This window comes from Mustela erminea, chromosome 6 (assembly GCF_009829155.1).
Source record: "Mustela erminea isolate mMusErm1 chromosome 6, mMusErm1.Pri, whole genome shotgun sequence".
Classification (NCBI taxonomy): Eukaryota; Metazoa; Chordata; class Mammalia; order Carnivora; family Mustelidae; genus Mustela; species Mustela erminea.
In genome coordinates, this window is record NC_045619.1 from 104403925 (window position 1) to 104419599 (window position 15675).

The 15675-nt window shown below is 41.8% G+C and overlaps 1 protein-coding gene across 9 annotated transcripts in view; it reads left to right on the forward strand.

Moving 5' to 3' along the window:
* Positions 1 to 1103: 1103 nt before the first annotated feature.
* Positions 1104 to 15675, forward strand: part of PARP11 (poly(ADP-ribose) polymerase family member 11) — a 43377-nt gene continuing 28805 nt past the window's right edge. For 2 of the 9 annotated variants that reach the window (XM_032349087.1, XM_032349090.1), the window contains exon 1: positions 1105 to 1328. Coding sequence is in view for 3 of the 9 variants with exons in the window: in XM_032349094.1 (XP_032204985.1) it covers positions 1360 to 1512 (153 nt within the window). In the remaining 6 variants the exon portion in view is untranslated. Of the gene's footprint in view, positions 1329 to 1353; positions 1513 to 4045; positions 4691 to 15675 lie in introns of those variants that run through there. The other 7 variants (XM_032349094.1, XM_032349085.1, XM_032349089.1 and 4 more) reach the window with 5 other exon arrangements.

Here is a 15675-nt window from a genome sequence, read left to right on the forward strand (position 1 = left end):
AAATATTTTATTTATTTATCTGACAGAGAGAGCGGGAGAGAACAGCAGGGGGAGCAGTAGGAGAGGGAGATGCAGGCTCCCCCACCAAGCCAGCAGAGAGAGCCTATGCAGGGCTCAATCCCACCACCCTGGGATCATAACCCCAGCAAAAGGCTGACACTTAACCATCTGAGCCAACCAGGTGCCCCAAGAATCATATTTTAAATCTGTAGGTTTTCTTTAACTTTTTTTTTTTTTTTTAAATGTGTGGAGCTATGGAAAAGCCCAGTAGGATATATGACAAAGTGTTTCTTTTTCCTTTTCCCTGGGTAGATTTTTTTTTCTTTTTTTTCCTCCTAGAAGAGTCTCCCCATTTCTTAGAGCTCTTTATCCAGGTAAGTTCAACAGTGCGCCCTTGAGGTCTTGCTTAGACTCTGTAGGGGGGCGGCGGGAAAGCAGACACCCTAGCCTAGGTAAGCATGCTCTCATTGAACCCGGTACTTACCTTTGTACCTACAAACCATACTGCACGTCTTTATCAAATTACCGAGTTTTAGTTTTTTGTTTTCCCCCTAGACTCTAAGCTCCGTGAGGGCCTGGACTGCGTATGGGTCTAGCGTTCCAGAGCCTACTACGGTGTCTGGGAAAGAACTGTCGCTTATTGCGCCCTTACTGCATGCCAAATACTGTGGCTGGTATTTTAACCCACTGAGCCACCTAGGCGCCCCTGTGGCTGGTATTTTAAATGATCTCACCACACCCTTAGGTGGATGCCATTATTCCCTCCTTTCTGAAGATGAGGAAATTGAAAAATAGTCAAGTTTGTCCCAAAAGCCATTGGCCCCCCTGGAATTAATTCCCAGGCCCGACTCTTGGCCGCTACACTCAACTATACAGTGATCAATAAACACCAGACGAAACTCAACCAGCCGCGGCTTGAGGATCAGTTGCCGGGGACGTTGCGGTGGGGACAGAGCACTGGAGGGGTGGAGCGGAGGAGAAGCCCTTTAAACTCCCTTACCATCAAGTTACCCACAAGCCCCGCCCATTAGGACCCGCCCCCGCCCCCAGCCCGGAAGGGAGCGGCTGGGGCGGGACGAGCTTCCGGGGGCGGGGCGGGGCCAGCGCTGGTTGGCTAGCTTCGGGCGGAAGTCGGGAGGGTCGGTGGTCCGAAGACGCTGGCTTGTGACAGGGCGGGGTAGAAGGAAGGCCTACATAAAGGTTGCCTCTCCATCCCTTCGCTCCCGGGGACCCTCGGAAAAAAACCCAACACCCCGACCCCGCGGCTAGCCCCTTCCCCCAGGCTCTCTCCGCTCGATTTCGCCACCGTTATGTGGGAAGCGAATCCGGTGAGTAGCCGGGCGGGACGGGGCGGACCCAATGGGCGGGGTTGAGGAGAGAGGGGCGGGAGGGGGTTCCCGGGAACTGCTCCCCCTCACCCGCTTCGGGCTGGGTGTTGAGTTCCGGGGCCCCGAAGATCCTGGCCCTTGCGGCTTCTGTCGTCTCTGGCTTTTGAGCGGCGGAGATGGCTCGGTGGGTTGTCCAACGCCTTCTCGCTCTCTGTTACAGTTACTGACTTGACGTGCTGTGGTTTCTCCGCCTCCGCCCCCCGCCTGCGTCCACCGTCTTTTTAAGACTCTGTGTTTTGCTTCCTCATCGGAGTTCCGGGGCTGGGGACCGGTTCCTCTGCCGGTGCCCCAGGTGTACCTGCCCAGTCCCATCCACCTAAAGCGAGGGGGTTCGCGGGGGTTCGCCCGCCGTGTCTCGAGGGGGCCTAAGAGGAGCCATCCCTGCTCCTTTTCCCTTCGCGGGGGGCGGCCGTTTCAAACTTGGGGGGGGACCGAGTGTAGGTTCTAAGCCTGTAGAGGGTGAAGTTCTTGGATTTTTTTTTCCCCCCAGTGGACGGCACGGAGGACCTGGAACTTTTCAGCTGCAAGTCTTGTCTCCCTCCTCCTCGTGTGACCCCCGGGTCGGCCTGGCGTCCGCCTGTATTTTCGTCCGCTTTGTTTTTTCTGCGTTCCTTCGGGGTGCAGCTCTCGCCGGCGTGGAATCCGTTTGCCCAGAGCATTCCATTCATCTCTTGTTAGGGTTGGGATCGCCTAGTAACATGGCCGGGTACACCTTGGGAGCGGACTGGGGAGGCGGCGGCGTCCCGGTTCAGCCAGACGGTCGGGCTGAGAGTGGGGAGCTGCCGTGTGCCGAGATCACTGCCCGGATGCACTTGCCACCCGGTTTTCATACTCGCAGTACGCTTTGGCTCGAACCAATACTTGTTTTTTGTTGTTGTTGTTTTTGCTTTTTTTTTTTTCCCATTTCTGGACTCTTTTTCCAGATGAGTTGGAGTGTTGATCAGTTCATTCTGTTACGTTTTTAAGTTTTTACCCAGCGGGAACTGGTCTCTGGGTCCGCGCTCGTTGCTTGCACATTGTGGTCGCATCCTGGTCCTTCCTGTAACTGGTCCTCCTCTAAGATCTTTTTTCTTTTGGGTTCATCCATGGAACCCTGCAGTAGTATCAGGCCGCCTCACAGGAAAGTCATCGCTGGTCGCTGGTCTTTTTTTTTTTTTTTTTTTTTTAGCAGAAATAGTGTGGGATTAATGGGAATGGGCTCTCTGCTTTGGTATTTACTTTGGCTGTCTGTCACCAACAGGCTTCAGTTTCTGTCATTGTACATGTCCGTGTGCGTGCGAGCGCGCGCGCACCTGGCCCGTGTGTCTTCAATTTTTATGAACACTCCCTTGCGTCTTGGTTTCTCCAGGACAAATTTTTTAGTCGCCTAAGTATGTCTTGCTCGAAGTCGCATGTTTCAGATTCTTCACTATATTGTAAGCTTCCTGTGGGCAGGGATTTTTGTCCATTTTGTTTATTTTGGTACCTTATTTTGGCACTTTGTAGGCACTCAGTAAATATTCTTAGAGTTAGCAAAAGTGACTGGATTCGTGCTAGAGGGAGTCCTTTCCTCCTGCTGTTCATTATCCCTCCTCCATCACAGAGACATTAGCAGTCGCTGTTGGATTATTTGTATATTAGTAGGATTATAAAGACATTAGTCAATGTCTTATAAATTTGGTTTGTTATATAGCATTATGTCATTTCTTTGTGAGGAATGCTGTTTCTTCTGACATCACCCTAATGATTTTGCTGGATTTCACTAGAGCACACTGACCTTTGTTAATAGACGAACCTTCCACATATAATCCCACATTCTTCTTTCGACCCTATTGTGCCACCCTACTATGTCTTTTTTCTTTTTTTAAAGATTTTATTTATTTATTTGACAGATAAAGATCACAAGTAGGCAGGGAGGCAGGCAAAGAGAGAGGGGGAAGCAGGCTCCCCGCTGGGCTTGATCCCAGGACCCTGGGATCATGACCTGAGCGGAAGGTGGAGGCTTTAACCCACTGAGCCACCCAGGCACCCCCACCCTGCTATGTCTTAATGTGACTGCGTTTTCTTACTGATACTGGTTTCCTTCCTATGAGCATATTAATTCTGTCAAAAAGGGCAGTTTAGTTTTTAAAAATACAGTCAACATTCTGTGTGTGTTTCTCTCTAGTAATCTGTTAGTTTATATTAATAGAAGTGACATCTGGACAGTTTGTCCAGCTGTGCTCATGGAATGAGAATTAATTTTAATGTAAGCCAAACATACTGGGAATGAAAAACAAAACAAAACTACAACGTATCCTAAAGATAAATGCAGATGACTTTTGCATTACCCATCAATTGAAATTACTATTTGCCATTTCTTACCATTGAATGAGATACTAATAAATTCTACTTTGTGAAGCAAGACCACTGTGAACTGAGTTAATTGAAGACTTCTGCCTATTTCTCCCTGTTTATTTTGATAGCGTCTATGGCCTTAATGTACTACCCATGAGCTGCAGATAGACCTCCTCTTGCAAATATACCTTCTGTATGATACTGTATTCTTCTCACAAGTGACTTTGAGAAAATGTTACACTGATGCTGCCCATGGTAATTCTCAGAATTACCTCTCCATGACATGGTTTGAGTGTGGAAAATGAGCACTGAGCTTGCAACATTTCCTTGGGGGAAAAAACCTAAAACAGGATAACCAAGGAGTTATAAACTTTGTCTCAGTACAAAATTTTATTTTATCTTTCCACACAGTCATGAGGTCAGTAATATCTACTCAAGCTTTTCACTGACCAGGCAGCTTGAGGTAAATAAAGCATAATGTCCCTGCCACGGCAGATCTGATTGACAGAAGCAGCAGGCACACTCAGTCCTGATATGAGCTCTTGGCAGTTTGCCATCCATCTGGGGGAGGTAGCCCTTGACTAATGTCCCCCAGCTTAGAAAAGTGGCAAAGTCTGGGAGAAAGGAATCAAAGGGGTGTGAAAGTCATCAAAGCAGTGATAACTGCTTTGACTGTATGTACCGTGCCTTTATCCTGCCTCTCTCTGCCCTCTTGTGTCATCATCTTATTCTTCTTTGCTGCGATTAGAGTAAATAATAACTATTACGTGTGAGGGAGTTTCAGTTTCCTTTTTTCCGCACTGATGAAGGAAACTGAAAGAATGACGAACATCTGTAAGATTACAAGCCCATGTATTACAGTATTCAGACCTTACTTCCCGTGATGAACTCTTCCATACTTCCTTGCCACATGCGAACTCATATTATTAAAAGAATCTGAGGAGTTAGCTGAGGGAGGGGAGAACGATTTTCTCCAGATCACGCAGGTGAGTATGCAGCATAATTACATGAGTGCCTGTGTCCCGTTTTACTGCCTGCTGTTGCTGGGTGACAGCGGTGATAATGTGTGTGTATTGCTGCAGTGCTTTGCCTGCTGAGCCATCTTTGTCTTTGTGATTTTTATATTCACAGCTGCTTCCAGACTCACTTGGCACTATGATTCTTACCTCTCCTTTTTCTGTCAAGCTTCTTGAAAGAATAGTCTTACACTTTTTGTCATTCTTATTCATACCTCTATGCTCCAGCCTCACCTCTGCCCCTAACACCTTTACTTGGTAGGAGGTCAACGAGAACTTTTGAATCAACACATCGGTAGTGACTTTCATGCCTCCAGCCTCTTCTTTCTGCAACATGAATGCACTCGAAGTGTTCCTCAGGACCTTCCCCACGCCCCCTCCCCGGGACTGTACTGCTTTGGATTTCTTCTTTTTATGATTTATCTTTGAATCATAATCTTAATTGCACTAATTTCTATCCCTGAAATATTCTACTGTTAACCTTTGTTTTTTCTCAGACTTTTTTTTTTTTTTTTTTTTTTTTTTTTTTTTGGTGAGCTCCAAGGCTTCAGGTATTACTGTAGTGAATATGCCTGCCATATGTATCTTTCCAGTCCTGACCCTATTCCTGAGCCCACTGATGGACACCTCTACTTGTTGTCTCTCTGACAGTTCACAGTTGGCATGTCAAAACTGCACTACCAGAGAAACCAGTCACTGATTCATTTTTCCAACTCAACAAGTATTTACTAAGTATCTATCACATATAAAACATTCTAGACACTAGGGAGGGGCATTACAAATATGGATCAAGTCAGAGCCTGCCCCTCAGGGGCCTTGCAGCATAGTTGGGGGAGTGGAAGCGATACCAGAGGATCTTGGGGGACTAGGAAGGTTTTCTAACCTAAGTTACATTTGAGCTAGGTGTCGGAGTTATAGAAGTGGTCCTTAGGGAAGGGCAAAGGAGCAAAATGACCACAGACCCCAAAGGTGAAAGAGAATGGCAAGTACAGTTTGGATGAAGGAGTGAAATGGAAAAAGGGCATATCTGATGAATCTCAAATGTCAGTATGGGCATTTTCAGAGAATGAGGATGGAGGGCTTTTGGGTGGTGGAAACTGAGATCCGTGTAATATCTCTTCTGAGTCAGGCAGCATCCCGCAGGCTTGGGGGGAGAGTGGAGGTAGAATTTGTTCCTGGAAATGAAAGTTCTACAGCAGGCACAGTGTCTATGAGGCTGTGTTCTTAGATCCACGTATAGTCATAGGTTCACATCCTGATACCTGTGTCTTGGCGTTCTTTCTAATTGTCCCAGTAGTGGATTGAGTTCAGCTTGTGAGTAGTGTGCTGTGCCACTGTTTGGTGGCTGAGGCAGCGCTCAGCAGAGCATGCCCACACTGAGGTTATCTGATACCTGTGTAAGGTAGGAATTAACAAATTATTATCCTCCCTTTTTCAAGGAGGATGCTAAGTAAAAGTTCGGTGACCTTTCCGAATAAGGAGAGAACCGGGTTTTAAATCTAGAACTTTCGGGCTCCAGAGCACATACTCTCTCCAGTCTGACTTAGGATATGAGGACTTAAGTGGTAGAGAAGGGCCTGTGGGGGAAGACACAGGGAGTCAGAGGAAAAGAAGGATGCTTGAGCGGCAGAAACCACGACTTTTTTGTGACACCAGCTCCCATGTTTTTAGGACTTTTTTTTTTCTAGTGGTGCAGTGTACAGGTAGCATTAGGGAAATGATGTGGCCTCCCCAGGATGGGCAGGGTAGATGCAGCCCAAGGCCAAGGCAATGAGTTTAATGGTTTTTGGAGTTTCAGAGTTTGTGATACTGGCCGGAGGCAGACTTTCATAACAGGTTTGAAGGATGGAGTGAGTGAAATGCTGAGTATGACCCACCTAGTCTAAAATATGCAGAGTATTGAGGTCTGTGGCTTATACAACTCACCTTCTAAGAGTTGGATCTGCTTTTGAGATCCTGATAGCACCAGTCTATTTATTGAGCACTTACCATAACCTGGTCAGTTCTAAGCCTCAGCGTTTACAGTGGTGAATGAAACAGACCAGCTCCCAGCCCTTAGGGGCTGCAGTCTAGTGCAGGGAGACAGACATTAAACCAGTAATTACACAAATAATATTTTACTGCACTTGCAGCAAAACCTCTGAAAGAAAGAGAACAATGACAACGTATAATAGGGGGAGTTAATATTAGGGATATCAGGTGTGTCCGCTCTCTGAATTCAAGCCACTTTTACAGCGATCTGAAGAATTGAGCAAGAGTTAGCCAGATAAAGGTTGGACAGGAGTCGAGGAGGGCTATTTAGACAGCAGAAACAGCATGAGCAGAGACCCTGAGGCAGAAAGGAGCTTGGTGTTTGAGGCAGAGAGGAGGGATGTGTGGCTGGAAGCCAGGGAACCAGGAGAGGAGGCCAGGAGGTAGGCAGGAACTAGCTGAGCATGGCTCTGTCACACATGTTTAGGATTTTGAACTTCATCCTCAGAAGTGTGGGAAGCCATTGGAAGATTTTATATAGGAAGGGAAAGGAACATATCTGTGTTTTTTTAAAAAAGACCATTCTGGCTGCTGCGCAGAAACTAAGTTATGTATTAGGAAGTGCGGAATAATGGCCTTCCAAAGATACCCACATTGTAAGCCCCAGAAACTGTGACTATGTTAGGTTACATAGCAAAGGAGGATTAAGATCACTAATCAGCTGATGTTGTGATTGAGAGATTGATTACTTTGGATTTTCTGGGTGGGTCCAGTGTAATCACAAGTATTTTTAAAAGCAGAAGAAGGGGGCAAAAGAAGTGAGTCAGAGAAAGATGTTGTTATGGAAGAATAGTCAGCAGTGCTGGCTTTGGAGATTAAGTGAGAGGGCCACAAGGCAAGAAATATGGGTAGCTTTTAAAACCTGGAAAGGCCAACAAAACACCCCCCCTTACAGCATCCAGAAGGGAATCAAGGCCATGGTGGTTTTAGCCTAGTGAGTTCCATGTCAGACTCCAACAGAGGGGTAAAATAATACATTTGTGGTGTTTTAAGCCTCTAAGGTTGTGGTAATTTGTTCCAGCAGCGATGGAAAACTAAAACAGAGGGCCATCGGAAAGGCTGTTGTAGGACCACTTAGGGAGCTGCAGTGTGGTCCCTGGTGAAGATGAAGGTTTTCTGGACTAAATCAGTGTTGGCAGGGAGAGAGACTCCGAGGTGGATGAGTTCAGGCAGCACTTTGGATGAAGGGTGCTAGGTTTCTGGCATGGGCTACTGGGAGGAATGAAATATTTTCACTGAGATGGGGAGATTGGGAAAGGGGCAGATATAGCCGAGATCAAGATTTGGCTTTGGGCCTGCTATAGGTTTAATGTGCCTATGAAGCATTCAAGCAATAAAGTCAGTGAAGCAATTGGGTATGTGGGTCTGGAGACTGGGCTAGAAGTGGCAGTTTTGGCCTTAGTCTGTGTGGATGGCTTTTAAAATCATGAAGTAAATGAGACCCCTAGGATGGTGTTTCTCAAACTTTTCAGCACCCATGCAGATCACCAATCTTAAAACAAGAAAGTAGTATTTAAAAAATTAATGTTTTCATTATTGAAAAAGATATTTTTGCAGCCTCATACAAAGTATGTATTTAACTTGTTTACAGATAGCTTGAGCTGTAGTTGGATCCAGACACTAATTTTTTTTTTTAGAGGTTACATATTTATTTATTTAACACAGAGAGCGAGAACAAGCGCGCACATGCATAAGCAGGGGGAGTGGCAGGCAGAAGAAGAGGGAGGAGCAAGCTCCCCCCTAAGCAAGGAGCCTGATGTGGGGCTCAGTCCCAAGACCCTGGCATCATGACCTGAGCTGAAGGCAGATGCTTAACCCACTGAACCACTCAGGCATCCCTGATTTTTTTTTTCCCCTGTATTTCTACTAAATTAGGAAATTCCATGTTTTAATTATAGATTGTCAAGATTTGCAACTGGTGTTTGCTGGCTCTGTCAGATGTTTTAGAATGCCAAGATCAAACACATATTGAGAATGTATGAGAAGATTTCTCCCTGAAGACTATTCCTAGTGTTCAATCAGTTGCCAAATTGACACACTTAAAAGATTAAGTAACTGTAGGAGCAAATGTTTCAACCAGCCTGAACATTTGGAAGATAGGAGCAAATGTATTCTTAGTCATTCTTTGATTACTTCAGTCTCTGGAAAGTATCTGTTCATGTTTTGTTGTAACATTTGGATGGGTTCTTTATATATCGACAGTAATAAAATAAGTCTCACTCTCTGATGAGTGAAGAAAGCCATCAGATTCTGGGAAGGAATCACACCCTAGCAATCGAACCATTTGTAGCATAGTTTCGTGACTGGAAAATCTGGTTATTTCGTTCTCCTCCTCATTAAAAATTGGGAGTTTTGGCCTTGAAATAGTAGATTTAGGTTATTTCAGATCCTGAGTATATTTTAGCTATATACTTAAGCAGGCCTCTGGAAATCAAGAATGGCTATTAGTGTTATCAGCATTATAAAGAAATATTTTTATTCGATCTGTCCTTTTGGAAACTTGTCAGCACTTTCTTTCCTTGACACTCAAGTAGACGACGGGTGATTTTGCAAACACTGCCATTTCTTTCCACACATTTGAGAGCACATACTGAGTTGTTGAGATTTGCTGATACTTAATTTTCATTATTTCCTTCAGCACTCAGTTACAATCAGGAGACATACTGTTTACTTGTAATTGTTCCAGGTGTTTAAAACGCCTTTTGGTGATGCAGCAACACCTTCTCTTGCTGTTTGTGTAGCTTGTGGTCTGTCAGTTTTGAGTGGGTTGCCCCTTTTCCAGCCCATGTCACAGCTCACAGAAGCATCATCATCTAAATGAAAACTGGCTTCACTTGTGGTGTGAGTTTTCACTTATACGCAGAACAAAAATTTGTTGAGTACTTCTGCCTCCTTACAGAGTATATATGCTATAAAAACTGATTTATGTTTCTCCACAAGTAGTTTGTTAACTTTTAAAACAAAGTAAATGCTGAAACACTCATGTGGCAATTTTCTCATAACATGCCATTGATAATATATGACTTCCAGTTGAGTCATTTAATAAAGAAATGTTGTCAGTAGCTTGTTTTTTTTTCCCCCACAATTAAGTTGGGCATTAAATTTGGACTGACAGTTTCTCAGAGATATCAAGATCTTTACCTGTTTTAGCTGAGGAGTGCCTCTTTAGTTAATAATCAACAAAGTGAATTGATTTGAGGCTTTGTTTGAAAATGATGTGAAAGTTTTCTTGGTTTTATACCACCATATTTGCTGAACACTAGCTGATATGAACTGATCAGCACAGACTGAACATAATGACATAGTGAGCTGGTAACTTTAAAGAAATTAAAGTTTTCATAAAAATCATTATTTCTCTTACATTTCAACTTTACAAGATAGATCTGAACATTAATTTCCCCTTGAAAATGTCTGTGAACTCTACATCATAATTCTTGAGGACCATGTTTCAAAGAATCTGAAAAAGACAAGAAAAGGGGCCAGGAATGAGCCCACAGAACTGAAAAGTTACAGGCTGCATAGACATTAAGGTACAAAGGAAATCGAGAACTTGTGGCCAAAAATCCAAGACAGTCTAGAGAGTATCATTTCATGGAAATCAAGAAAAGAGTAATATAGGACAAAGGGTAAACTGTGGAATGTTACTGAGCAGTCAAGTAAGATGAGGACTGATAAAAGAGCATAGGATTTAGCAACATGGAAGCTCATTGGAAGTCCTAGCAAGTGCTGTTTCTTGTTTGTTTGCTTGTTTGTGATGATGTTGGGAGATATTGGGTCAGAAGCTAGAAAAAGTAAATTAGGGTGGGTTTTAGAGTGAATGGGAAGCAAGGCAAGGAAAATTGTGTATATAGACAGAGGGTTATAGTTAATCCACTAACAGAGATAAAATGAAGTCCTAAAAGTATTTGATCTAAAAGAAGATTGAAAAGGGTAGCAAAGAACAGATGGAACAAAAGCAAATAAGAGATGATAAATTTAAACCTAACCATATTAATAATCATACAAAAGTAAATGCTGTAGACATGTCAGTTGGAACACAGATTGCCAGCTTAGAGTAAAAAGTAAGACCTGATTCTAAGTTGTCTATAAGAAACACACTTTGAATATAAAGACACAAATAGGATAAAACTAAATGGAAGGGGATCTATGGCACTGACGCCAGAAGAGAAAGCTTGAGTAGTATATTAGATTTCAGGAATAATATTATCAGGGATAAAGAATGTCATTTCCTATGATAAAGAGTTTGGTTAATCATAAACATTTATATACATGATTATAATAGAGCTTCAAAATACAAGAAGCAAAACTAATGGAACTGTAAGGGGAAATAGACAAATCCCATTATGGTTGGAGATTTTAATACTCCTCTCTAAATAATTGCTAGAATAAGTAGGTACACATGAGCAAGGATACAGAGGACTCAAACAATACTATCAACCAACTTGACCTAATTCACATTTATAGAACATTACACTTAACAATAGGTGAATACACATTTTTCCCCCAACTACATGGGGAACATTTTACATGATAGACCATATTCTAGACTGTAAAACAAGTCTTAGTACATTTAAAAGAATTCAAGTCACGTACAGTATGTTATCTGATCAAAGTGGAATTAAATTAGAATTCAGTAAAAGACAGACCTGTAAAAACTGCAAGCATTTGGTAAGCAAGTACCACTTCAACCCATTAGTCGAAGAGATAGAAAATGTGAAGACAATGTATCAAATTTGTGATATGCTGCTATAACAGTACTTAGAGGGAAATTTAGGGCTACTTTGATCCCTATATTGGAAATGAAATGTCACAAATTAGTGATTATAGCTTTCTCCTTAAGAAACTAGAAAAAAAGGAGCAAATTAAATTCAAGCAGGGGCAAGGAAATAAAATTTAAAATCACTGAAATGAAAACCGAGAAACTGATGAAAGCAGAAGCTGTTTTTCTTTTCCTTTCTTTCCTGTTTTTTTTTTTTTAAACATCCATAGGATTGATAAACCTCTAACCAGACAAATCAGGAGAAAAAGAATACAAATAATCAATATTGACAATGAGAGAAGTAATATCACTACAGATATTAAAGGGTGATAAGAGAATGTTATAAACAATTTAATGTCAGTCAGTACCACCACTTAGATGAAATGGGTATATTCTAAGACACAGACTACCAAAATTCCCTCAAGAAGAAATAACATGAATAATCCCAACTCTATTGAAGAGTTTTCATATATGGAAAAGGGTTATTACCCACAAAACTCCAGGTGTAGATGATTTCCCTGTAAATTCTATCAAATATTTAAGGAAGAAACAATACTAGTTCTGCACAAGCTTTCAGAAAATTGAAGAGAAGTTTTTACTTCACAGATCATATTATGAAGCCATCATTACCCTGATACCAAAACCAGTCAAAAGACATTACAAGAAACAATAGACCAATATTTCTTTCCTAATGAATATAGATATACACTTTTTTTTTTAAGATTTTATTCATTTATTTGACAGAGATTACAAGTAGGCAGAGAGGCAGGCAGGGAGAGAGGGGGAAGCATGCTCCCCACTGAGCAGAGAGCCCAATGCAGGGCTCGGTCCCAGGACCCTGAGATCATGACCTGAGCTGAAGGCAGAAGCTTAACCCACTGAACCACCCAGGCACATAGATACATACATTTTAAGCAAAATTTTAGCAAATTGAGTCTAACATATAAGAAGGTTAATTCATAATTACCAGATGATGTTTATCCTGAAAATGCAAGGTTGGTTTAATATTTGAAGAGCAATCAATGTAATTCACCATATAAACAAACTAAAATGAAAAATCCTATGATCATTTCAATGTATGCAGGAAAGCATTTGACATAATTCAGTATCCCTGATAAAAACTCTCAGCAACCTACGAATAGAAGGAAACTTGCTCAGCCTGATAAGGGGTATGCAGAAAATAGCAAACTCAGTAGACCTAGGGTACTCAAATCATGTACCTTCTCAAAAAAGGCCTTTTTCAATAACTGTCCTTTCCCTAGCTCCAGAGAACCAAGCTCTTAGAATAGTTTGTCTGATGAATGTATCTGCATGCCTGAGATCTTGAGCTATGCTATACCAGTTTCCCCAGATAATTTACACTGGCAGTGTGATTTATGGTTAACACCTGCTTTCTCTCTGGAGGTCTGGAATGTCAGCAGCTGAGGTCAGTCATGTAGGGTGACTGTCATATACTTATATGACTAACTCCTAGTGAAAACCCTGGACACCTAGGCTCAGGTGAGCATCCCTGCTTGGCAACATTTTGAAGTGGTCACATATGGTTTCTAGGAGTATTGTTTCCTGTGTGACTCCACTGGGAGGGAATGCTTGGAAGCTTATACATGGTTTCCTCTGGATGCCACTCTATGCGCTTTTTCCCCTTTGCTTATTTCATTGTGTATATTTTTACTATAATAAACTGTAACCGTGAGTAGAACAATTTCTGAGTCCTGTGAGTCTTTCTCCTATGAGCCCGAGGTTATGTGGACCCCTGACAGAAGGGGCATCTACAAAATACCTATATCTAATATCAAACTTGAGAAGAAAGAGTGAATACTTTCTCACTAAGATCAGGAACAAATGATGCCCATTCTTTATTTGACATTGTACTTGAGATGATAATCAGTGCAATAAGGCAAGAAAAAGAAGGCATGGAAAAGAAATAACAGGCATCTATATGCTAGAAGTGAGTCTATATTTATCTATATATAAAATGCCTACTTAGAAAATCTGGAGTGTCCAAAAATCTAGAACATACAAGAGAGTTTAGTAAGGTTGCCAAATACAGGATATGTATACAAAAAAAAATGTATCTCTAAATACAAGCAACATTCAATCAGAGATTGAAATTTAAATGCAGTTCTATTTACAGTAATATCAAAAATATGGACTACTTGGGCATGAATCTTACATAAATGACGTGCAAGATCTATACATTGAAAACTATAAAACATTACTGAAAAATGTTAAGACCTAAATAAGTAAGGAGATATACCTCATTCATGGGTTGGAATACTCAATATTGTTGAGATGGCAATGATCTAGATCACCATGCCATCCCAAATAAAATTGAAAGGACCAAATAGCCAAGCAGTTTTGAAAAAGAACAAATTTGGAGCACTAACACTACCTGATTTAAAGATTCATTGTGAAACTACAGTCATCAAAACAGTGTAGGATTGGCAGCAAGATAGAGAAAATGATTATCAGAACAGAACAGAGACCAGGAATAGACCCACAAACATAGGCAACTGATTTTTATTTATTTTTTTTTAATGAAAGGACAGTTACCCAATGAGTTCAGAGGTTGTTTAAACCCTTTTTGCCAGTGAGGCTACCATTGTGTGATGATCCATCCATGTGCAGTTTAGGAAATGTTGCCAAGTCTGTCCCATGACCTGCTCTGATTGTTCCTTTGTGGATACAACCTGGTGCTTGTACACAGCCTTCCTGACTTTCATGGTTCATTGTAATTCCAGGAGGGCTTTTCTTGGTTATTCCTGGTTCTCTGTATTAAATTTCTGTATTCTCTACCATTTGGCTTGTATTAGGGCTTTGGGCTTCTTAGTTGTTTTTCCTTGAGATTTCTATTTTTTTTTTCCCAATAGTGTTCTTAGGTATGAGGTTCTCTACTTTCTGTTCCAAATAAAGTCAGTCCCTTCAGACAGAGATGTGGCTTATGGTACAGTCAGTGCCTTCAGACAGAGATGTCCTTATGGTAAGACTTTTCCTTCAGTAGAATTCTTGTACTGCTACACCTGAGTTTGGGGGTGGGAGTTGACTTTTCCCAAAGTGATACCTGGATTTTGGATAGAAGGGTTATTGGCATCCCTGGTCTTCTTGAATTCCTCCTGTTGGTATGGAACTTCTATCTTACGAGCAAACTAGGTTGATAGCAATCAGGACTCAGAATTCTTAACCTACTGGGCCTGGAGTAGAATTTCCACCAAATAAACTGGGACCGGGTGGAGGAGCCAAGAGGTCAGTCTCCTCTGTTGCCTGCTCAGAATAGACCTATACCTTTAGGCTGAACAAGATGAGAAACACTAGCAACCTTCCCCTTCAAGGATGAAACTAGCCCAGGACTAGGAGGTGGAGGGAAAGGGAGCCCCTGTCTACACATGATTGAGATAGATCTTCTGTAACATAACTTTGGTGGAATGGGGGTAATGGACTATATCTTAGTCAAATGCCACAGACTCTTGCCTGTTCTGAGATTTAGTAGATTTTCTTGATTAAATGTTTGTCCATTTGCTGATGCCCTTAGGACAATTTCTAGAGACTATATATATATATACATATATATTTAATGATGATTGATGATAATTTTGATAATGTTTTTAAAAATAATGTTCACCAATTAGAATGTGGTTTGGTGGGGAGAAGGTCCACTGAGCTCCTTACTCTGTCATTCCAAAAGTTCCTCCCTGTTTTTAATATTTTAATAGCAGGCTTTAGATCTTCTTTCTATAGAGGAAAGGAAGTTTTCATTACCAAATGTGATTTTTCTCAAGATATTAGTTTATGCTAACGTATTTTGTTAACTATAATAAACTTATGAGAAAGCTTTTAACCAGTCTGGAAGATGACATTATTTTTCTTGTATACACTGGGATTTTGACTTTAAACTCATTTTCCACATAGGCTTTCTATTTGATGATCCAGGTTGACTGTTCCCAGGCCCCAAAAATACTGTCTTTGGAATAGGCAGCATTATAGATGGATTCCACCAGCATACCCACTGCACTTGAAAATTTACAAAATGCTTTTTCACTTTATACTACCTTTTTTCTTCATAACCTGGTATGCAGGAAGTATCAGTTCTGTCAATTAAAAACTGAAAATTGGCATGGTGGCTACGCTAATTCAGCTAGCATGTATTAATTATCTATTCTATGATAGA